This window comes from Tiliqua scincoides, chromosome 1 (assembly GCF_035046505.1).
Source record: "Tiliqua scincoides isolate rTilSci1 chromosome 1, rTilSci1.hap2, whole genome shotgun sequence".
Classification (NCBI taxonomy): domain Eukaryota; kingdom Metazoa; phylum Chordata; class Lepidosauria; order Squamata; family Scincidae; genus Tiliqua; species Tiliqua scincoides.
Genome location: NC_089821.1, coordinates 78801153 through 78825587, shown reverse-complemented (window position 1 = coordinate 78825587; position 24435 = coordinate 78801153). Strand labels below are relative to the sequence as shown.

The following is a 24435-nucleotide window of genomic DNA, read 5'->3' as shown; positions in this document are numbered from 1 at the left end:
CCTCTCAGTTGCCCTTTCCGATGGACTACTTGTGAGTAAATGTGGCCGTGGCTTTGTTTCTGGCTCAGGCTCGAAGCTGGGAAGGATGGGACCTTCTCGGGTGTTTTTGGGAGGCTGCATTTGTTCGATTGGGGCCATTCTGGTGTCATTGGAGTCCTCTCAGCCTGCCCTTTCTGACGTATGGCAAGTTTGCCTACTCGCAAGTGAATGTGTGATACAGCTTACTTTCACTTTCCATAGGGCTCCATTCATTTTTTCCTTCCGTTTTTTTGGCCATAACGTTTGAACGAAAGGAGCGATATGAATTCCGGTTTTTTGCACTGCACTCCACTGGCCATTCTGCATCCAACGGTGCATGCTTGATGTGGTAGCTCCTAAAGCCGTGAAGTTAGCGCGTCACCCCCCAGGGCATGTCACCCTCCCGGCACGTCACCCAGTGCGGCCCGCACCCCCTGCACTCCCCTAGCAACGCCAGTGACCTGGGGTCAGTGGTGTTCCTAGCTACTGTGATACCTGAGGCCACACCTCCAGGGGTGTCGCCCCTCACCTGTGCATTGTGACAGCGGAAGCAGGCAGCAGAAGGCTCTTCTGTTGTTGCAAAATGGTTGCCAACAGCAGTACTGAATCGGAAGCCATTTTGTGTGCGCTACCGCAAGCTGCAGCAATGCATGCCCTGTGCGCCAGATCAAGTTAGGTAGCATTTGGTGGCAGGGGGGAGGCAGGGCGGGGACGGGAAGGGGGAAACACTGGGCAGGGAGGGGGAGGAACAAGGGGTGCATGCCACGTGCTATCCCTTCTTTTAACAATCTCCCCACCCTTTTCTTTTCCTCAGATTTGTGCCAGCTAAAGAATTGGCACAGGTCTAAGGAGACTCATTGTGAAACAGGAGGCTTGTGGAGGGGTATGGGGGAAATAATTCCACTTTCTCCTCCAAAATCTCCCAATCCACCCCCCCCCCCCGCTTGATACAGTGTGTGCCTTTTTGATGCTGCTGTGTTGGCAGGGGAATAGGATTGGGCTCTAGTCTAAACCATTAGGATTGGTTGGTTCAACATCCAAATTAATTTTATCTCCACACCTACTGATTGACAGGACTAGTTCTCTATCTGAATAGGTTTCTTGTCAATAACATTTCAGGGGTGTAGCAGCAGATCTTTAGGTAGGGCCAATTCAGTAAAATATCTAATTCACAATACCATAATGGTACAACAATCTTGTATTTTTGGATATTCTCAAAGGAAGTGGGAAACACGTACTTGAGATTCATCACTCTTGAAGCATTTTATATATTGAAGAAATTACACTGTGAAGATTGACCAAACAATTTTGCAAAAAGACTTGAGAATTACAGGTTGGGCATGTCATTTGAAGACATGCTGTAGTTGTTTGGATAGTAAAGTGCCAGAAGATGAGGGCTGCCTCCTCAATCCCTAGAGATCACTTTTTAAAATATAAAAGTATCGGTAGTCCTAAACACCTACTCTTCAGATGTGCAATACTGGCAAATGTGGGTGGCAAGTGAACAAGTAAATGATGGTATCAGCTTGGGGTAAGGTATTTCTTCCAAAACAAGTAATCACTCTGCAAGAATACAGCCACGTTAGGAGAGATGTGTGGTTTAGCCACTTCCTCCCCCCCCAAAAAAACCCCCCAGCGTTTACTCAGTTATAAAGAGCTGTCAGGCGTATGAAGAACCATAATTAACACATACAGAAATGTTTGTATTCACACAAAATATAGCAAATGTAACTATGGCTGCAATCCTAACCACACTTTCCTGAGAGTAAGCCCCACTGAACAAAATAGGACTTACTTCTCAGTAGACCTATTTAGGATTGTGCCCTTTGTTTTGTTACATTTCACCTCGGCTTTACTGACTATATACACAGAAAATACAGGAATATATTAAGCAGAAACAATAGCAAGAAAAAGGTTTTCATATTGGTTCCCTTAAATTTGTTAGTTAGGGCACTTGCGGCCCAATCCTATGGAGCTTTTGTGACAGCAGAAAAAGTGTTCTGTTGTCATAAAACGCCCCGTGACTGTGCCAACATTGCACCACTGCTGAGCCAGTCATAGTTGCTGCCACAAAGCAGCATCAGCTTTGCACCCCTGCAGCAGTGGAGCCTGGACTGCACTGACTCCTGAAAGTTGGTAGTGGGGGCATGTCATGCATGGGGATGGCAGGGGGAGTTTCAGGAGGGAAGGAGAGGGTGAAAGCAAGGAGGAGAAGAGGTGGATCCTGATGGCATCAGCACGTGCCAGGATTGTATTCCCTTTATTCAAACCCACCCTACTCCCTTTCTTTCCTTGGAACCATGCCAGCTAGGCGTAGGTCTGAGGAGATCCATAAGCTACCAAGAGGCCTACAAACAGATAAGTGGAAAATAATTTGACTTACCACTGGCAGGCTTCCTGATTGCACCTCCCACCATTGGATGCAGCACACTTGTCTTGTGGATCTGGCTGCATCATTATCACTGGTGAGGGAATTGATTGGGCCAGAAGAGCAGCTTTTAAAAATAGCTTGAGAATTGCACATTGACTTCCCCCTTTATCAAGATCATATCCATTCATTCAATCTTTTTGTAAAATAATAATACTATTAGCATCTGTATAGCACTTTTGACTGCTCAAGGCGCTTTACTTGTACAGGTCCAGCCTATTTATACACGGATTTCTTATACACGGATTTGACTCAACACGAATGGCCCCTGCAAATGAGAAGAAATGGGCTGATCCCTGGAGAAGGGAAAAAATGCACCCCTTTAAAACCACAGTTTAAAAAACTGCTTTTTTACTGTTGCAGAGAGACAGTCATACAAGTGATTACAGATATAACCTAAGTATCCACAGATTTTTCTATCTCAAAGCTGATGAGAAGGGCCCTTTAAGGAAAACAGTTGTTTAATGCCAGAGAGGACAATCTATCAGTCATTCTCTCTGCAAGCTTCACTCCTCCATTCCCCCTGAGCATGTGAAAGAAGGCTAAATGGCAGATTATCACCTCCATTCTTTCCCCCTCATTGATCACTTCCTCCTAGTGAAGCTTCTGGAGACAGACTGATTGTCTTTGTGTGATTACAAAGGTCAGCAAGGCTGTTTTTAAAGAAACTTTGTTTTTTAAATAGATTTGCTATAGTTTGTTTTTTTGCCATCCATGTAAGTTCTTGGAACTGAACCCTAGCGAATAATGAGTCTCAACCTGTATCTTCTTGTATTCCGTACAACAAGGCTGTAGGTTACTTATTATTATGCCCATAGTGCAGATGGGGAGTTGTGGACTTAGGCATAGTTACTTGCCCATCTTGACATAATGTCAGCAGTGAGATGTGTACCAAAGAGTACCTGATTCATAGCTCAGTCTCTTACAGCCCAGTCCTGAGCTGCCCAGTGCCCAGAGGAGCAGTGGCACCAAAATTGCAGCTGGCACCAATTCCTTGGAGGAAGGGGACATTCGTCCCCTTCCCCAAGGTAAGGGAGCAGGCCCTGCAATGGGGATACTCAAGTCTGCACTGGCTATTTAACTGGTGCAAAGTTGAGAAGACTCGTGTCGGGGCAGGAGGCCTGATGTGGTGTTCTGGATCCGATGGAGCTCTCATCCACTCCCACCCACTCCCTCCCCCACCCCACCTTCCTCCTGCCCTCCCCCTCCCCCTGAATGCCCTCTGCCTCAACTCACCTTTCCACTGTCTGGAGCTTGCTCTGAGCGGAATGTGGCAGGCCTCCAGCTGGCGCTGGCTCAGCACAGACTGGCACTGAGCCAGCACCAGCGATGACCCAGCACTGAGTCTCGCGGGCAGGCATTATGGCACACTTGCAACACTCAGTGCTGGCAGAGGGCTGGCGCTGGAACTTCAGGATTTAACTCTTAGGCAATACATTACACTTCCCCATTACAGATATCCCCTGTACCACTGTCTGAGGTCCAAAGACCAACTCACAAGGCTTCTACAAAGCCTGGTTAGATTTCAAATCAGCATTGGTTGCTTGCACAGATTTGCCAAGGCTCAGGCTTAAGCAATGTCTGGGATGATATAGATCTTTTTCAGCAGCTCTTTTTTGGTGGCTGCGATTAAGACGATTGGTGGAGGGAAGCAATGGGGGAGTTAATATTAGTTTTGTGCTATCTTCATATGTTTTAATATACCTCTATCCAGCTGGTGCTTTTCCTTATCTATTTCCAATAAAGAGTCCAGGATTATCAAGTCACTCAGAATTCTTGGCATGTTGCTTGTTTGTCATTGCTTATTTTGCTGGAGGTCACACTAGATGTAGTAGCTTGAATTCTGAAAGCCATGTTGCTTTAGCAATTGCTTAAATAGCAATTCTTGGGCTGTGAGAGGAGCACTTTGGACAAAGCTATACTCTGAAAAGCTGTACGAAGGACAATGTGGTATCATTTCAGAGATCTGAGATCTTGTTAGGCTTCAAGGAAAAAAGGGAAAGGCTCACCAGGCTCAGAATCTTTAGAGCAGCCTGCGCAGAGACAAATGACCAGGGACTGGTTTACAAATGTACATCTCCACAGGCCAGTCTTTGCAAAGGTATACCCCAAGTACCTGCATCAGTCATCATTCACCTTTTTTTCCACACAAAAGGGGCACAAAAGGGGCAAAGTTCATCATGAAGGGGTAAACATGTTTTAGATTTTAGAAATAAAAATTACATTAACAGTACATTAACAGTACTAAACACAAATTGAAATGAACCCCTGAGAGCTATGGGGAAATGCTCTTTATATGTATTAAATTACAGTACTCTGAGAATGTGAAAAGTGTCTTTTCTTCAAATTACATTGAGGGTCCAGGAAAGGATGAGGTGGTAGGCGAATCTCCGTGCCTGGGGGAGGAAGCACTCACTTTTTCACATTTTAGAAGAAGCTACGGAAAATGGAATCATGAGTGCATGGATTTGCCTGCCTTTCCCCATTCCCTGTAACCTATGAAGTGACCCTCAGCCCCAGTTACATGCCTGCCATAGGCTAAACTGGGGCAAATGCCCCGAGGGACAGCCTCTAGGGCCCCGTGGAAGCCTCTCTGAGGTTCCCAACAGGGGCGGAAACTGGTTTGCCAGAAGCACAGTTTATAGCACCGGGGAACCTCACAGAGGTTTCCCTGGTGTGGGAGGAGGTCGCGTGACGCTCCATGAGCCTCTGGTAAGTAGGGGGGGGGGCGGATTTCTGCCCCAGGAGCTGCGATAGCCCATGGGGGGGCGCCATTGTGAGCTTTGCCCCGGGCATGGGGCTGCAGAGGTCCACGGCTGCTCATCCCTTCTTACTTAAGGAACAGTTGTTGAGGGCAGAGGACGCATGATAATCTTCATATTGTTGAAGCTGGTACAAAAAACAGAACAATTTTCTCTTTATTCAGCGTTTTGAATTTGACGGGGAAACATTCAAAGGTCTCTGGCCTTGCTTAACCATTAGCCTGTAGCAATCACTAGGGATCTCCTTAACTCAGGAAGGTAATGCTTAACCTCTCAGACACAAGTGTAGTGATTCATTAGCAGAAATTTGGAAAGCATTGGAAACAAGTGCAGTGTGTTCTTGTTATTATAATCACACACTAATTAGCTGCAAATTAAAAGATGATTACAAAATACTACTAATTATTATTATTCATAATTGTTGTACTTCCCTCAGTGCTGCTGCTGGAAGATAAGTGAAAGAAGTTTCCTAATTTCTCAACTGCAGATTCTCTCTTTACAAAAAGAGTGTTATTCGTTTTGTTCAGAATTACATTTTCTACCATTCAGATATTGCCTAACAAGAATCCCTCACTGTACTTTTAATCTATCCTCACTAGATTTATGTATTCCTAGTGTTTTCCAAAGAGAGGCCAAGATGCAAACATCAGGGCACCAAATATACAATCTCATGCAAAAGCAACAGCCAAAGAACTGCTCATCTGACTGTTAATAAACAGAGCTAGTTTGCCTTTATTCTGCAATATCCTGAAGTAGTGCCACTGTGCGTTACCATCTGTTTACATCTCCTAACTGAAGCAGGATAGTGAGCACATTTTATATCAATGAAATTGTTTTCTTATGGGGCTAATAATCTAGTAGGTGGCAAAGAGCTTTGATTCCTTGATAAGTTTTGTGTTCTCTTTTAATTATGCTAGTACTCTTCTGTGCACAAATAGTACAAGAACCACTGCTATGGGAATTTGCTGTCTGATTGCTGTGAATGGATAATAGTTTTGTCTTAAGTAATACTTGATTAAAGCCCATGATTTAACAAAGGAATGTTGATGTTCTTTAATGGTTGTAGATATGTCCTGAATGGGCAATTCACCCGAAGGGGTGGAGTCTGAGATGAGTGCTTCACAAAGCCTGACTGAGAAACAGCCATCTGACAGTTATGAATTGAGACATGAGATTGGCTGGAACAGACAGGCTGAATGAAGGGCAATTCAGGGTAAAGGAATTTTTTACCACTTACCCCGAGTAACACCCCTGCAACTCACTGGCGCAAATCCAAGCAGCCCGTGTAAGGCTGCACGGGCCAAGGACAGAGGTTAGGATTTGGATTCCATGCTCCCTCCCAAGCACCCTCTCCCTGACTCCCCTTTCCCAACCAGAAACTCCCTGCCTCTGTTCCACCCTCCCAGCACCCTCTCCCACCCCCTGCACCAGCCTACCTGGGCCAGTGCAAATTTACATCCTTGTGCTGGCCCAGCTGGCTCTCGAGTAGCTGCATTCATGACCTTTACAGCATGTTCCTGACTCTCCTGGACCAGCACTAGGGGGCCTGCGCTGGCACAATGAGCACTCTGAATTGCCCTCTAACTTCTATAAAGCCAGTACTGTATAGGCACCAGTGCTCTCTTGCCCAAAGGGAAATAAACCCTACAGCACAGCCCCAGAACTTCTTGCTGTTCAGGGAACTTCTTGATGATCAGGGAAGCAGGAAATGCCCAATGCACAATGCTGGTCTTAGAAGTGGGCTATATTGTCCTTGGAGGAAAATTGTGTGCTGGTAAATTGAACCAGAATGGAGGAAATAGTAGTAGTGGCACTCCTAGAAGAAATAAGAGGATCTCAACAGAAAGAGGAGGACTTGAAAACAAGCCCAAGGAACACAGATGTGTTTCTTAAGGACAGAATTAGTATGGTGGCGAAGAGTAGAATGGAGCTGTGCATGAGGAAGTGAGAGACTCTTTTAATCAGTAGCTACAAGGAGTCAAAGCCATTCTAGGAGGCCAGCTGCAGAACACCCACTGCAGAGTAATGGATGAGGCGACCACAAGATGGATGAGCAACTGATGGGCTTGGATTGTGGCATTACACAACAGAGACTCAGCAGTCAGTGGCTTGTTTACGAAGAGGATTTTCTCATCCTGGAGCATGCCAGGGGTAAGGAGAAGGAAAAAACTCAATTTGCATGAGCCTCAGTCTGCTGATGCCTGTGCTAGTGGTTGAAGGATGACATGTAGATTTCCTCATTCCACAAGCAAACGTGGAAGAGAGAGCATGGGAGGTAGTACAAGATTGGAAGCCTGAGGAGCAAATAATTTGGAGGAGGATCTGCAGCCTGGAACCATAAGTGAAAATACTTCTTTAGCCCCCCATGAACCTCCTTGAATGCCTTAATGGGTGATATCAAATCATTACTCCTGGTACTCCCTGGTCAGTGGTACTCCTAGTGGAAGTAATTAAAAAGTTGAGTTGTAGGGGCAAGGACAAGGTACCCTTGCAGCCTCCATCTGAGATCATTATCATGCCCCAATCAAGCTGCCCTGGAACCAATTCAAAGACAAGAAGAAGAAAAAGGAGAGAGACTCTATTCACAACTTGCTAGAGATGTAAAGAAGGTCTAGTATCAGAATGCATTTGTCAAGGTAGGCACACTTCCCTGGAAACTAACCAGGAAACTTCCCAGGAAAAGAATGCCCTGGAAACTAACCCCATTTTCTCCATAGGCTCAATAATTCAGTATTTGCTAATTCGGTATCCACTAGGTTTTCCAGGAACCTAACCCTAGCGGATAATGAGAACTGATTGTATATGCAAACAGTTCACCTTCATTGCATTGCACTTCACTGTATTAAAACACTATATTAAAACAGTGTTTAATACTTCACTGTATTAAAACAAACAGAAAACCCTGCAAATGAAACGATTAAGAAACTATATGGAAAAAAAGAAACGAAACTCTTACATGCTCCTCTTCAAACTGGTCTCCACCGAATGCTGCCACGCATGGTTTGATACCTCCCGTTCCAAGGGCAATCAGACACAGGCCAGTCATTGACAGAACCCTTCAAACATGGATGAAAACCTCAGCACCACAGAAAGACTTGGGGGGAATAGCAGAGCCTTCTAGCTACACTTACTGCCAATAGTGTCAACCTGCCACTTTCCTGTGGCAATATCACATACCACTGCAGCAAGTAGCTGAGTACAGGAAGCACATAAATGAGGCTGATCAAGTGAGTCCTTCTTACTCAATACGTACTCAATTTGAGAGCAACAAATAGATGGGAAGGACTACATAATTGGCCCTGCCCATGTGAACCTATCATTGAATTGTGGTGACGTCACATCTGGGGGCTACCCGAAAGCTGCAGCTCCTGCACAATCACAGCAGAAGCTGAGCTGCCAATGCCACAGCTTTGTCGGAGAGACTTGGACAGTTTTGGACTGTCCAAGCCTTGTGCAAAGGGAGCCCTGTGCAAAGGGAAGTACAGGATGCCTGGAATCAATAATAACCGGCCTATTTAATAAGTTACAAGGAAGTTGAGCTTAGATCAACTGGTAGCCAAACTAGACAAGACGTTAAACATATCATCATTTCCTGCATGTGTGTCTTTCCATGTAAAACAGAAGTCGAAGGAGGCCTGATCCAATATGGGAGTGAAGCACAGATTGAGGGGGACATTAAGCCATTGCCCCATTCTGCTTTCCTACTGAAAATCCCCTGATGTTAACCATTTGCCCAGAAAGTGTCACTTGCTACAATAAAAAGGTCTTGAGATATTGTAGCAACAGTTTGTCTCCATTTTTATTCCAGGAAAGAACACTCTGTGCTCTAGGTGTCCAAGCATTGGGAAGCACTGCTGCAGTCATCTGCTTAGTACACCAGAATAAGATCTTGCCATGGGGAAGTGGCTTCCATGACAGTATCAATAATTGTGAACAATGTCTCAGATCTGACACCAGCATTCAGAAAAGCCACATCTCACAGATCTGGAATTAGGTTTTGAAACGAGTGGCCAAAAGAGGTCCGCTAATGAGATTTAGGAAGCTTTGCAAATCTTATTTATTTTGGCGAGCTTATGAAAGCTGAGCTGTTCAAAGTGATTAGCTGAGGTTATCTGTTAGAAGGAATTTGGATTTGAGCTGCTGCTATTTTATTTTTTTATTCTACTGTTGATTAATGCTTATTTTTAGAATAAGGGTGCTTCTTAGTGGCTGTGTGCACAGTGTGAAGCAGAGGGATATACATTTATTTTTAAAAAATAAGGCTGGGATTGAAAGAGCTGCACAGAGTTTCTGTTGCAATCTGGGGCTATTCCATCAACCCTTTCTGCTGAATCCCCTCTCAAACACCAAAACCTGCTCTTGAAGATCAGATGATCCTGCAAACTGGTGTATGAAGCAATGCAGGCAAATGGACCTGATGATAAATGGACTGCACATGCTCTTGCATGCACAGAAGCACTCTTCAATCATGCATGGGATTGGATTCTGGTTTAAATAAAACAGCACTCCTAAGATTGTACCACGTGAAGGCTGCAATCCTATGCACACTTACCTGGGAGTAAGATACACTGACATAATCGGAATTACTTCTGAGTAGACATGCATAGGCTTGAGTTGTAAACTGCAGTGGACAATCATGTCATGTGCTCCAATGGTATATTGCCTAATATCAGAAAACTTCTGTGTGTGGAAAGTTAGTCATCAGGGAGATGGCTTCTACCCTAGCCTTCTTCTGGACATGCTTGCTTTTCAGACACATGTAGTTTTTGATGGGGGGGGGGGGGGTGTACTGAAATATATGACTTCACATCAGCATTTTAAATTGACACTAGGCCAAACTAGATGTTATTTTAAATGTCTCATCACCTTTCCATTAAAAAAAAAAGTCCAATCCATATCAGACAATGGTGCAAGATAAACCCTTTCCCCTGGACCATGGTCCCAGTCCAGATCAGCACACCTCTGCCAGCTGCTGTTTGTTCAAGAAGGAAAGTTGCTCTTTGAACAAAGAGCAGTTTTGGGGTCTTTGGCTATTTCTCCACCTGTCACCCAGGCTCTACTTTTTAACACGTGTTTATGGACATTTAATGTCACCTCTCTTTTAACCCAGAATCCCCCAAGCATATTGCAAGGTGCTTCTTCCTCAATGCTTGTGAATGAAGAACAAGACAAGCTAGAAAGTATACTAGAGATGGACCAAATGTATTTTTTGGAAAGTAATAACACAGAGGTCAGCATAAATAGCAGAGCAACATTGCTGTCACTTTATGAAACAACTTCACACATCCCACCAGACATCTCATCTCTTAATGTGTAGATTACTTGATAAGTGCTTGACAGGCCCGGCCATTGTGACTTCTTTGGAACGAATCTGACTGTAAATGTGCAGTAAATTCTAAACCAACATGCCCGCACAGACAAGATGCAAAACGCACTTCAGATAAGTTCCATATTTTATACAGGCACAACCACTTTGAATTTTGTAGCATATTGGGTAAAGCTGTGGCAGTGTCCTGGCAAGGATAGCCCCTGCTCCTGCTGCAGCTCTCCTTTTCCAGCTGGCCCTGCAGCAGAGGATGAGGGAGCCTGGGCTTCCTACATACCCAACTGGATGTGGATTGAACTGGTCATGTGCGCCCTTGGCTGGGGCCTGGCTCTGGCTATGCCAGGGGGCCTATGGCATTGTTTGAGACCACTAGTAAGGCCATCAGCACACAGGGGGGCTTGCCACAGAGCTTGCTTCTCCAAAAGCTACCAGAGACTCATTGGGCACTGGGCCGGGACTATGACAGTGCTGTCTTCTTGGTCCTTAAGGAGGGACCCCTCTGGTCACTCCTCCACAGGAACCTATCCAGGGTTGGGGCCTGGTTTCATTAGTAGGTGCAAGGTAGGTTCTGGGTAGCTGCCTGGGAGAGGGGCCATGCTCGGATCTATCCCAGCATACTTTGCACCACACCCCACAGCCACATGTGTGGCAATAGGGCACAGGGCTATCATGGCACTCCACCACAGCTGAAAATGGCATCTGGGCAGCAGAGTGGTTGCTGGTGGTGCTGGCATTGTTGCTGGGCTGCTTACACTGGCAGGAAGTGGGTCAGGCTCCACCGCCTTCCCTTTTTCTCCACCCTTGCTGGCCAGGTTTAGGATAAAACAGACATTATGCCAGCATCCGTGTGATGTCAGCAGTGTTGAATAGGATTGGGTCTTAAGAGGTGGCCTCTCTGTTAAAATTCACTACAGGGATTGTCACCTCTATGGTGAATTTTGTACCTCCCAGTCATATTGTTTATGAATCATGACCCACACCTAGGTTTCTTTGTCTCTGCTAGCAAATGCCACTCGCTTATCAGCTGGTCACCTCAACTCACATGGTGACTTGTTCTACTGTTGTGTGTTCTAAAATTCAGTTCTGGTGGCTGAATTCTATAGCTTCTGCAGGAGTCTAGAGGAGATACTGTTATTTAACCACATATGTCCTTCACTTCTCTGAGAATAGAATGCATTCTATTTGCTCAACAATCACCCCCACCAAAAAATTGTTTTTTAAAATAGAGCATTTGCTCTTTAGAACAAAACAAAATTATTTTCAGTACCGTATTAAAACCAATTCATGGTTGCAGCCAATGGGCCTCCTAAGCCTGTGAATCTGGAACTTCACTTGTAGCAGTGGTGAAGCTAGAGGGGTTTTGCAGGGAGCCTCACAATGGCATCCAAGCAGCCACTCCCGGCTCCCCTTTGGAGCCATTCCAGGCAGTGGGAGCAAAACGAGGCAAATGCCAGAATGGCTCCAAAGGGGAGGGGGGTGGCTGCTTGCATGCCGCGGTGAGGCTCCCTGCAAAACTTAGTGCTTTCCACCCCCTCTAGCTACACCACTGCTACAAGTGAAGTTCCAGATTCAGCGAGGCTGTGAGCAGTGAGGCTTCCTGCAAAATGTAATGCTTTCCACCCCCTCTAGCTACACCGGTGACTTGCCGTTCACTTGTGAGCTGCTTTCTAACAGTTCAGCTCTCCAAGCAATGCTTTTGCTTGTGGCCCACTGAAATGAATGGATGGAAGCTATGCTAGAGCAAAGCTTGATGCATTGCACCTGAAGATTTGAGATGGATGGGTGTTCTAATGCAGTGCAGTGGGAATTTTCAAAGCTGAGACGTTCAGAAACAATAAGGATAAAAACCCATTGTGGCAAGATATAAAAGGGCCTTACAGAGCCAAACAGTGCTTATTGCAAGGGACATGTGAATGTTCTATAAATTAATGCAAGTTAATTAATGATAACATTATTAACAAAACACCACAGTCCCATTGGTTCATTACTTACACATGAACAATCTGGTTTCCCACACTCGGTATTGCCCCAACTGACTTGATCACATGCCCAATCACATAAACAATGGAGAGATAAATGATGGTCCTGTGAAGGAAGAGAGCAAAAGTGAGAACACACTATCAGCCAAATGCAGGCACATGATTTATAATCTGAAAGCAGAATGCCTGCCTGTGTTTCCAGATAGAGGAGGGACAAGCATTTTTCTTTTAGCCAGGTTTGTGCCAGTATTGTCACTTTCTCCACTAGTCTTCAAGGTACTGGAGAAGAGCAATGTCTAAAGGGCGAGATAGTTCTGATGTACATGGCCACTCTGGTTATGGTGGCTCAATGGGTTATCTGGACCAATCCCAACAACAACAACAAAGAAATTCCAGCAGATGCTCCTACACCAAGCATGACTTGAGTAAAACACAGAAAACTCCTATATTGTTGTGCATGATTATAATTCAGAGAGAGCTCGATGCACCTAAACTGCATTGACAATATTCTTAAGTCTTTCAGGAGGGTCTTTCAGGAGGATTCTTAAGTCTTTAAGTTGGGCAGGAGGTCTGGTTTAGAGAGTAGAGCCTCCATTAGCCTGAAGATAACACCTGAAGGTTGCCAGTTCGAGGCCACTGGCAGCTCCATGAATGGCGAGACCTTGAAGCAGCTGACAAGTTGAGCTAAGTTATTCCACTGCTCTTTGGTGTGAGCAAAGAAACGTCTTGGCTGCCCTTCAAGTGAGGGATGAAGGAGCTGCTTGTCAGCCTGCGTGGGAGGCAACTGGGGACCAGACCGTGAAAGATCCATCTGAAATGTTGCGCGGTTCTTGAAAGATAGAACCTTTCTCTTATTGTATAAATCCCCTTGGGGGTTTAGAGATAGCCTGCCTATGTAAACCGCCTTGAATAAAGTCAGAGGAGTAATCCGATGACCAGAAAGGCGGTATATAAATACCAGTATTATTATTATTAAGCGCATGCACATGTGTCTGCATTTCATTTATTTCAACGGGGCTTAAATGCCACTATGATTCTTTACACTGTGCTCAAAATCTGCAGATTTGCAGACCACTATTCAACAGAATCATTTTTAAAGGCTGACAGTGATGAGCAAAATGGCAGAAATGAATTCAGATGGTTGGGCAGGTCCATGATACTGTCATGAGCCTTTCAAAAATGGCAAGTGTGAGCAGTTTGGAATAACACGAAAATCAGAAATAAAAGCCAGTTTCTAACAATAGTATGTACTGCAATACTAGTCAAACTTCTTGGGAGTAAATCTCCTGAGATAAGTCTTTGCAGGGGAGGAGGAAAGGTAGCAACGTGATCCCTAGGATCACACCACTGCAGGGGAAGGGGGACTATTTTTAAACTTAACTTGCATGCTGCCAGGGTCCGAGGAGTGTGGGGAGCCCTGTGGAGCGCTCTGCAGGGCTCCCTGTGGCTTGTAAAAAGTGAGAGTTGTTCTTGTGACAAAACCGGGTCATGTTTGCAACTTTCACACCCCCTGAAGCCTGGCAGCACATGTTAAGTTTAAAAATAGTCCCCCCTTTCCCCACAGTGGCACAATCCTGGGGATTGCATTGCTGCTTTCCCTCTGCCCTGCCCCTTAAAGGGAAAGGGGCAGTTTTACACGACACACCAGTTTGAGTACCACTGTTGTACTGTAATTGCTATTTTAATAGGAAATCAATATATTATATTTCTCAAGTAGCATATCTATTTTCTAGAAACAATGTTTCTACACAATATTGTTAATCCCTTGTTTCATTTCCTTTTTGTAGTAATGTTATTTTACAAATAAGTAATATAATTATTATTATAATATATACTATGTATTTCCTGATATTGATAGTTGTATTTGAAGAAGATATATTGCAAAAATACATGGGCATTTTTTCCAATTCCATACATTTCCCATGTTGTAATAAGATTGCTGTTTCTCTTTTTGCTTTTCACACAAAAAACCCTTTGTTACTGCAAACCGTATTTAATCCGTGCAGTGACTATCTCACCAAATTTACAAATTAATGGAGAAGGCTGGTTGTATCAGACATTGAGTTTATCCTACCATTTAACCTGAAAATGGAATCTCACATCATGCAATGGCAACAATTCAACACAAAGCCATATTCAGTGATATCACTATCTGAAAGAGGTATCACATACACAGATTAAAGTTGTACAGATTAAATTCAACAATTCAACACAAAGCCATATTCAGTGATATCACTATCTGGAAGAGGTATCACATACACCGATTAAAGTTGTACAGATTAAAGTTGTACACACAAATCTCCAACTTTATCCATTTTGGAGGGTGAGTGGGGCTTTGGATCCAAATTACCCCATCCCCATTTTCACTAAACAACTGAACAGCATCATTTCAGTGTATTGGCAACCTTTAGTCTCGAAAGACTATGGTATCGCGCTCTGAAAGGTGGTTCTGGCACAGCGTCTAGTGTGGCTGAAAAGGCCAATTCGGGAGTGACAATCCCTTCCACACCAGGAGCAAGTGCAGTCTGTCCCTGGTCTGTCTCCCTGGCTATGGGCCTTCCTTCTTTGCCTCTTAGCCTCAGACTGTTGGCCAAGTGTCTCTTCAAACTGGGAAAGGCCATGTTGCACAGCCTGCCTCCAAGCGGGCCACTCAGAGGCCAGGGTTTCCCACTTGTTGAGGTCCACTCCTAAGGCCTTCAGATCCCTCTTGCAGATGTACCATCTTGATGTACCTCTTGCAAGATGTACCTCTTGCAAGCGGGCCACTCAGAGGCCAGGGTTTCCCACTTGTTGAGGTCCATCCCTAAGGCCTTCAGATCCCTCTTGCAGATGTCCTTGTATCACAGCTGTGGTCTACCTGTAGGGTGCTTTCCTTGCATGAGTTCTCCATAGAGGAGATCCTTTGGGATCCGGCCATCATCCATTCTCACAACATGACCAAGCCAACGCAGGCATCTCTGTTTCAGCAGTGCATACATGCTAGGGATTCCAGCATGTTCCAGGACTGTGTTGTTAGGAACTTTGTCCTGCCAGGTGATGCCGAGAATGCGCCGGAGGCAGTGCATGTGGAACGTGTTCAGTTTCCTCTCCTGTTGTGAGCGGAGAGTCCATGACTCGCTGCAGTACAGAAGTGTACTCAGGACACAAGCTCTGTAGACCTGGATCTTGGTATGTTCTGTCAGCTTCTTGTTGGACCAGACTCTCTTTGTGAGTGTAATCCTCCTACATTTGGGTCATAAGGAACTTAACAGGGATATTTAAAATACGTAAAATTTTTCCTCATAATCTAAGGCAGTCATATTTCATGAATTTTTCTACAATAAAGCGATTGACTCTTCTGTGGCATTTCAACCCCTCTTCACCCCCCTGAGATCAGCTAAACTTGGGATCAGTTAAAGTGAAGGGGGAGAAAAATGCCCATGCAGTTCATGGTCCAGAGTTAAAACATGGTAAAAAAAGCTTATTGATCACTGCTTTATATGGATCCAGCAGCTATGATAAGAGTAAGCTAACCATTCATAATTCCTGATGATTTTCAGTTGAAGGAAAAAGGTGATGCATCACAGGTCTATAAGACCCTCTGGCACTTAACACTGGGGCCATTACCCCAGATACCATCCCTGAATAGATGTACCCCTGCACATGAACAGTTATCCTAAGTTCCACTTCAGATTTGTTTACATTAAATCAGTCATCGTCAAATTTGCTTCACTTTTAAAAACTGCCTTATTTTATTTATTTATTTTTATTTTTATTTTTTATTATTATTATTATTATTATTATTATTATTTATATACCGCTTTTCAACAGTAAGTTCACAAAGCAGTTTATAGAGAAAAATCAAATATCTAATGGCTCTAAAAATCTTGTTATTTGGGATCTATTTGATGCCAGTATCATATTCATAAAATGCTTTTTATAAGTGCAGAAGGGTGACTTTTTTATTTTGCAATGCCGTTTAATCTTGTTATTTTAATCAGTCAAATAGTGGCAGCATTTCCTATATTTTATTTTGTTTTTATAGATTGTTGCTTCCTTGGTTATTGTTTCATTAGCCATGCTGGGCATACATTATGAGAAAGGGCACTGGGATAGAAATCTGTAAAATAAAAACAGAAGGGCCACATGTATACTTGAGCCACACACTGCTGGATTGGGGTCAGAATCAAGAGTGTTTGAACTCATGGATTTCAAATCAGTGAAGGGAGATGATTGCTGTTTGATAACTTCATGTACAAGCCTGTGGCATTCAAATAAAACAAGGCTTGCTGGGCTATGGAACAATCAATGTCTCCAAGTGAATTTTCCAGAAATTCTTCATCTTGCATGCTGCTATACTATTGACACTTGCTCTCTCAGGGTCCAATCCTATCCAACATTCTAGCACTGATGCAATTGTGCCAATAGGTGCATGCTGCATTCTCTGGTGGCAAGGGCAATCACAGAGGCCTCATCAAGGTAAGGAAACATTTGCTCCCTTATCTTAGAGATGCATTGTGGCTGCATCAGCACTGCAAAGCTGGGCCCTTATGACAAAAGACTGCCTATACTCACTAGTCAAATATTGCAAGTCACGCGCATTGTAAAATAATGAATGCAGTCATAAGAAGACTGATATAAGGCTGATATCCTGTGCACACATACTTGGGAGTAAGTACCACTGAACTCAATGAAGCTTATCTCTGGATATATATGCATAGAATTGTGCTGCAAAACTCATAGCGTAGTATCACAGGGACAAATCATGAAATATTCCCTTCAAAAGTAATGGTGAAGGAACAAAGGCAAGAACTTGATATATATCAAAGATTTTTTAAAAAACAGTAATAGGTAATCATAAAAGTCTTATTTTCTGCTTCAATTGATGGTTAAAAAAGCTAAACTCCATATGCTTGAATTCACACATTCTTACTTGTATTTTCCCAGCCAAGAGTCAGCCATGAATGCACCAATGACAGGTGTAAAGTAACACAAACTTGAGAAGGCATGGTACACAGCTGTGGAGGTATTCTCATCCCAGTGAAGGAAGTAGAGAAAATACAAAGTCAGAACAGCTGAGGGAGAAACAAAAGAAAAAATATAATAGATTGCATTAATAATGTGTGACAATCATTATTGTGAGGTCAGGGATCGCTTTCCTGACATTGGCTCTATGCCTTTACCAGCAGCACACTAGCCTTAAATGAGGTTTTCGGCTTCCATGGGCACCATGGTGATGGGGATGTTGGTATTTCTGAGTTTTTGGCAGTTAGGCCACAGATAAAAGCATAGAGTCTGTGTCAGGTTAAAAGTTGACAACCCAGATCCACAGTCCTTGCCTCACTTTATATCTATTTCCCCAACCACTCTGAGCAGAGTGCTCAGTGTTCTTTCTTTTATTGCCTCAAAAGGAAAAGACAGACACACTCCAATGGCTGGTTTATAATCTTTCCGTTTATCCCACTGAGGTATGAATGAATGAAAGATCTTTCAGGCCTTTGAGATCTGAAGGCAAGGATTAGGGCATGGAATCTTTTCAGTAATTTCTGTCATGGATGAAGGGTCACAGTGGATTTGTTGTTTATGCCCTTTTCATGTTCATTGTTGAACATTCTAATAAACTATAAATTAAAAAAAAAAAAATTCGTTCCTATCATGAATTCTCCCCTGCCCTTCATTTACCTAACGGTAAAAGATTTGCAAAAGAAGCCAAATTTCCCTCAGAAATGCTGAGGAATAGTGATCAAAGACACACCTTTCATGCCATAGTAGGAGAAGCGCTCGCAAAACTCATTCACCACAATGAAGGCGATGCTGAGAGGGTAATTGGTACCACATACTTTCTAAAGAAGCAAACCAGAAAGAGGTGGTGTCACATGAAAACTTGTCCTTGTATCATGTGTATAGTTGACATAACAATGCAGCAACTCCAAAATCCCAGAACCAAACATGCATCCGTATATTTCAAAATCAAAATGAGACAGGTGTCCCTGAGATTCACAGGAAACACAAAGCTTACAATAAATAAAATCTTGTCCCAGAAACTGATTGACAATCAACATGGTAAGGGAATGTCAAATGGAGGTGAATAAGCTAGTACATATTTTTCCTCTGTATACATTTTCCATCTATAGCAGACATAATTGTTAGCGGCTTTGCACGTTGTGTGGCAGTGCTGAGACAGGCATGCAAGTACATCTCAAAGATAATGAAGGAAGGAAGGAGTTGAGAATATCTCCATGGGAAGTTGCAAGGCCCTTGTGAGAAGCAGCTGCGGGTAAAGAAATTTTATGAGTACATCAGAAAGAACTGCTGGATCAGGTCAAACACAGTGCTCAAATTATAGGGGCCCAGGTACTTTATTTCTGTGGCATCCATCTTCATTTTTAGAAAGATACAGGGGAGGCACAAAAATTGGAACGAATCAGGGAATAGGCCTTGTGGATTTCATGAAGGCTTCCTCTATATTTGCCCCCATAATTAAAGCACTGGGAGAATGTCTATAGCTTTCTAGACATTTCCTTTTATTCCACTGAGTTGGGCCATAAAAATGTGCGACCACAAAAAGACAAAAGAAAATAATAATTTCAATGTTAATAGGTTTCAAGTGTTCGGCATAAAAAGCCAAAGGATTGTTACGTGCCTGAAAACACAGTGACACAAATATTGCTTTCAGTGCCAAAACCTTACTTTTGTCCTCAACTTTGTGAGGCTTCACTGTACAACAAGGAAACAATGTTAGCTGGCATTTTCCCCAGAGTGCTGTTGCATCATTTTTATGGTGTTATCCCAGGACATAAAGGGGTAGCGTAGCCTACAGAGAAACATAAACCCATCTGACAGTGAAAGCACACAATATATCAGTGCTGCTGACGACAAGCGATAAGTGTACAATCTGAGTTAATTTAATGCACAAATTTCAATGATGTAAGCATTACATGGAGATTTACACTTCCTAAGCTTTTACTGTAAAATTCCTGGACAGAAGAACCTCCTTGGGTGGCCATCTTAGGCCACTTTTTTCAGATAAAGAGCACCTTTTTTATTTTTTAATACAATGTACTCAAGGACTCTGCTGCATTGAAGGGAAGTAATATTCAAGATGACACCTACCCAGAGGCATCTGAGCAGTGCAGCTCCACCAGGTCGATGAAAGTGTCAACTTGATGTGCAGCGGCAGTAAAGAAGGCCAATTCTATGCTTGGGATCATTAGAAAAGGTATTGAGAACAAAATGGCTAATATTATAATGCCGTTGTACAAATCGATGGTAAGGCCACACCTAGAGTATTGTGTCCAGTTCTGGTCGCCGCATCTCAAAAAAGACATAGTGGAAATGGAAAAGGTGCAAAAGAGAGCGACTAAGATGATTACAGGGCTGGGGCACCTTCCTTATGACGAAAGGCTATGGCGTTTGGGCCTCTTCAGCCTAGAAAAGAGGTGCCTGAGGGGGGCATGATTGAGACATACAAAATTATGCAGGGGATGGACAGAGTGGATAGAGAGATGCTCTTTACACTCTCACATAACACCAGAACCAGGGGACATCCACTAAAATTGAGTGTTGGGAGAGTTAGAACAGACAAAAGAAAATATTTCTTTACTCAGCGTGTGGTCAGTCTGTGGAACTCCTTGCCACAGGATGTGGTGATGGCGTCTGGCCTGGACGCCTTTAAAAGGGGATTGGACAAGTTTCTGGGTGAAAAATCCAGTACGGGTTACAAGCCATGATGTGCATGTGCAACCTCCTGATTTTAGAAATGGGCTACGTCAGAATGCCAGATGCAAGGGAGGGCACCAGGACGCAGGTCTCTTGTTGTCTTGTGTGCTCCCTGAGGCATTTGGTGGGCCACTGTGAGATACAGGAAGCTGGATTAGATGGGCCTATGGCCTGATCTAGTGGAGCTGTTCTTATGTTCTTACCACTGGCACCAGCAGTGGTGAAATCATTATTTCAAGTAAAATTGTTTGTCATTTTTAAAGAAAGTAAATGGATGAGAAAAAACAGATCTGAACCCTCCAAATAGCTCTAGAAACAAAACAGCTTTGGAGATAAGACAAACCAAATGGGAGCCCCAAACATGAACAAAGTTCTGAAGTGATGTGATAGAAAATGATATTTTATGTTCATGTCCCTATATCTCCCTACACAATCAGGAATTCTGAAAAAGTGAAGGCCCCAGCCACACAGGGAAGGTCCTCGATATTTCCAGGTCTAATTGCATTCTGTTTTGTGCACCGCATTTTAAGAAAGACACTGGTAAGCTGGAACAGGTTAAGAGGAGGGTCACAAATGAGGTAAGTGCACCGGCGTAGCTAGAGGGGGGGCCAGCAAACTAAGTTTTGCAGGGAGCCTCCCTGCAGCCTGCAAGCGGCTCCTCCCCCTCCCCTTGGGAGCCATTCACCTCTTTTTCCCCTGCCCACATGGCTCCCAAGGGGAGGGGAGGAGCTGCTTGCACACTGCAGGGAGGCTCCCTGCAAAACTTAGTGCACCGCCCCCCTCTAGCTATGCCAGTGGGTAAGTGGGTCTGGAAACCAAGTTCTGTGTGGAAAAATTTAAAGAGTTTGGTATATTTATCCTGGAGAAGACTAAGGGGAGATAGTACAGCTATCTTGAACTGAAGGTACTTGATCTGAAAGGGCTGCCATGCAGAAGTAGAGGAAGACTTGCTTTTTGTGGCAACTGTGGGCAAAACTAGAACCAACAGGTGGAAATAACAAAGAGGTAAATTTAGCTTAGATAGTGAGAAGAATTTCCCAGCTATGAGTTGTCCTGCACTGAAGCAGTCTGCCTTGTGTAGTTGTCAGTTCTGTTTCATTGGGACTTTTCAAGCAGAGGCTGGATGGCCACCTATCAAGGATATTGTAGCAGTGAGCAGGGGGTTGAACTAGATGATCTCCAAGGTCCCATCTCACTAAAGCATCCTATGATTCTTTGTACAGATCTATGTGTAGGGGCTGCCTGTACATAGGTCAAAGTGAAGTCTGCTGTTGCAATGCCTTTCCCCATCATCTATAAAGGGCGCTTGTGCTCTCTCATCAGATGCATACTAGCATGCTAATAAAAGCTAGACGAATGCAAGGAGGCTGCATCCTTAAAACATAAAGATGATTTTATTTTATACCAGGCTCCTGAGCACTAGCTCCCATTTTGTAATATGTTTAAGCCCATTTGCACTTTCCCTATTATTCAAGGAACATTTATCTTCTTTAAAATAAAGTATCTGCTGAACATTGCCACATGAATTGGATGTCCTGTCACAGCACATACAGCAAAACCCCAAACAATCCCAGTCCTTCTAGTTTCATACACAACATGACCCAAGATCTTGGTTCCATCTGGGCTGCAGCACTAGCCTGCCTCAATATCCAGTCCACTGATCCCTCAAGAGTTCACTGATCCCTGTTGACTATATACTCTAAACCAGGGGTGTCCAAACATTTTGGCAGGAGGGGCACATCATCTCTCTGACACTGTGGCAGGGGCCGGGGGGGGGAGAATTAATTTACATTTCAAATTTGAATAAATTTACATAAATCCATTTATTAGAGATGGAACTTATATGAATTAATGAAGGTCTTGCAGTAGCTCAAGGCCTATAAAAGGCCTTGCACAAAGCAAGGCCAGCCTTTCCTTCTCTGCCACTGCTACATCATAGACCTGAAACAGCAAGTAGTGGAGGGAGCCCTTGTCCCACAGCTCAGGTGAGATGTTGAACAGTCGTCCTCATGCTGAGAGCAGTTGCATCGGGCCAGCATGGGCTCCAGCAAGTCTCTGGAGGGCCAGAGGCTCATTGGAGACTGGGGGCTCCCTGAGGGCCTGATTGGGCCCCTGAGGGCCACAAGTGGCCCCCGGGCCAGGGTTTGGACACCCCTGCTCTAAACCTTCATCTCCCTGCTTGCTCCTTGGCCTGGGCAAGGTGTTGTTTGTGTGAGGACACAGCCAAAGTTCCTGCTTCCTTCCCTGATTGCTATCTTGATGCTTGACCTTTACCTCTAGTGCACATGTGCTGAGAGCCAACACTGCTGGGTTCTAGTACCCAGCTGCCTGAGGCCTGACTCTTGCTGAGGATGGACAACCACACTGTTTGCATACTTAAACATATCTACAGCTAGGAGACATATATTGGTTTTTTTGTACACTAGGAGACATATATTGGTTTTTTTGTACAGTTGGAAACTCTGCAAAAAGCATAATTATTGCACAGAAGCCCAGCTAGGTGGGCACAATTTCTAGCACAGAAGCCAAAGGTGAGAGGCTAGAGCACTGAATCCTTCACTTGCTTACTATCTTCCCCTTCGCACTCCACCACCATTAGTTGCTTTCTTCTACCTCAGGTTCCAGATTCATGCTTGCAGCTGTAATGTTTAATAAAACTATTGTTTTTAACTAATTTGGAGAGTGAGTGCTCCCTTGCTATACTACTCCAATACCCAGCACCCTCATTTTTACAAAAAAAAAAAATGAACACCAGGAAGATTATATCTTCTTTCCCTTCCAGCATCACTGCCCTGTTTCTCCAGGAAACACCTGCCTTTAAAACAAAATCATCAGCTGTTGCATTCTGTTCTTTGAAGTATACTTGCCACTGTCTCCAGTGCTTGAGCACACGTGGGCTCTGATTTCATTTTTTTCTGTTTTTAGCAGTAAATAGTACCATAATTGCACTGTTGTAAGGCTACAATTTTTTACAGTGTAAGCTTTTGAAAGTTTACTCCGAAGCAAGTCCCACTGTGTTCAATGGGACTTACTCCTAAGAAAGTGCGTATATGATTGCAACCTTAGACAGAGAACCATCTTAAGATTTCTTTTCCTATATGAATTACTTTGTGAACGTTGTTGTAGAAAAGTGATATACAGTATAAATATTCTATAAGGAAAAAAATTTTTTGTGGCATCCTGTAAACTAACCTCCATCTATTGCTTTATCTGAGGATATGACATCATACTACAGGTCCTGGATCAAAGTTAGCACTAAGAATGAAATCTGTATTTTTTAGTCAGAGAGAGAGAGAGAGAGAGAGAGAGAGAGAGAGAGAGAGGCCACTAGCCCAAAACAAATTTTAGTTACTGCCCAATTGAATTTGGGAGTACTTTTAAAATAAGCAAACAAAGAAGTGGATCCGCCACCTCTCTCATCTGCATATACTGTACAATTATTTCTTTTTTCAAAAGAGGAAAAAGATTTGGAATGCAATTTTCCAAGCAACAAACACAAAAAAAGTATAGTTGTAATTCCCAAAGAAACTGTCAGTTCATTTCCCAATCCCACCCCCCACCCCCGCGGCTTTTGTAGTAGATTAATCAGGTTAGCAAGAGAAAATTTCATTTTGAGTGTTCAATGCTAATTCAAACCCTAGGCAAGAAACAGTATGTGTCTGTCTGAGGCCAAAACGCAATGGGGAGGGGAGGAACAGCCAGCTCTTAAGAATTTTCCAGGGAAGTTAAAAGGACTGCAAAACGAAGTCAGGCGTAATACTTACCGGAGATTTTTTCTCAGGAGGGCAAACTCCTTTTGGAGGATTATCTCCTGCAGGAATAAAAGTGAATGGAGTATCTTTAGATTCTTTTTTCTGTAAGAGGTCCATTCTGTTTTTTCAATTTGCTTCACACAAGTTTGCTACTGTAGTGAGCTGGCTGGGAAGACGTCCAACAGTGTGGCTTGGAGTTTAGCTCAGATTTAAGTTAACCCTGATTGTGCACATTTCTGCCATGCTGAGGCAGGAGGTGATGGTATATATATGAAGGTTAAGAGCAAAGTTAAATTGGACTGAGAAGACTATCCTTAAATCAGTCACAGGGCTGTCACTGGCACCTGTGGGCAGGATTATGTGCAGTTGCTAGGACACACGCCAGGTACTATATGTACACTACACCCGTTTTGAGTCAAGCAGGATGCAAACTGAACAATAATGCCTGTTGCCAGTATTGAAACTTATAATC

General features: G+C 43.7%; 1 protein-coding gene across 1 annotated transcript in view; it reads right to left on the bottom strand.

Moving 5' to 3' along the window:
- Positions 1-24080, bottom strand: part of SLC15A2 (solute carrier family 15 member 2) — a 70852-nt gene extending 46772 nt beyond the window's left edge. The window contains exons 1-5 of the mRNA XM_066634236.1: positions 23976-24080; positions 18248-18335; positions 17426-17567; positions 12527-12619; positions 8165-8264 (exon numbers count right to left, since the gene is read on the bottom strand). Coding sequence (XP_066490333.1) covers positions 8165-8264; positions 12527-12619; positions 17426-17567; positions 18248-18335; positions 23976-24080 — 528 coding nt within the window. The remainder of the gene's footprint in view (positions 1-8164; positions 8265-12526; positions 12620-17425; positions 17568-18247; positions 18336-23975) is intronic.
- Between the last annotated feature and the right edge of the window lie 355 nt (positions 24081-24435).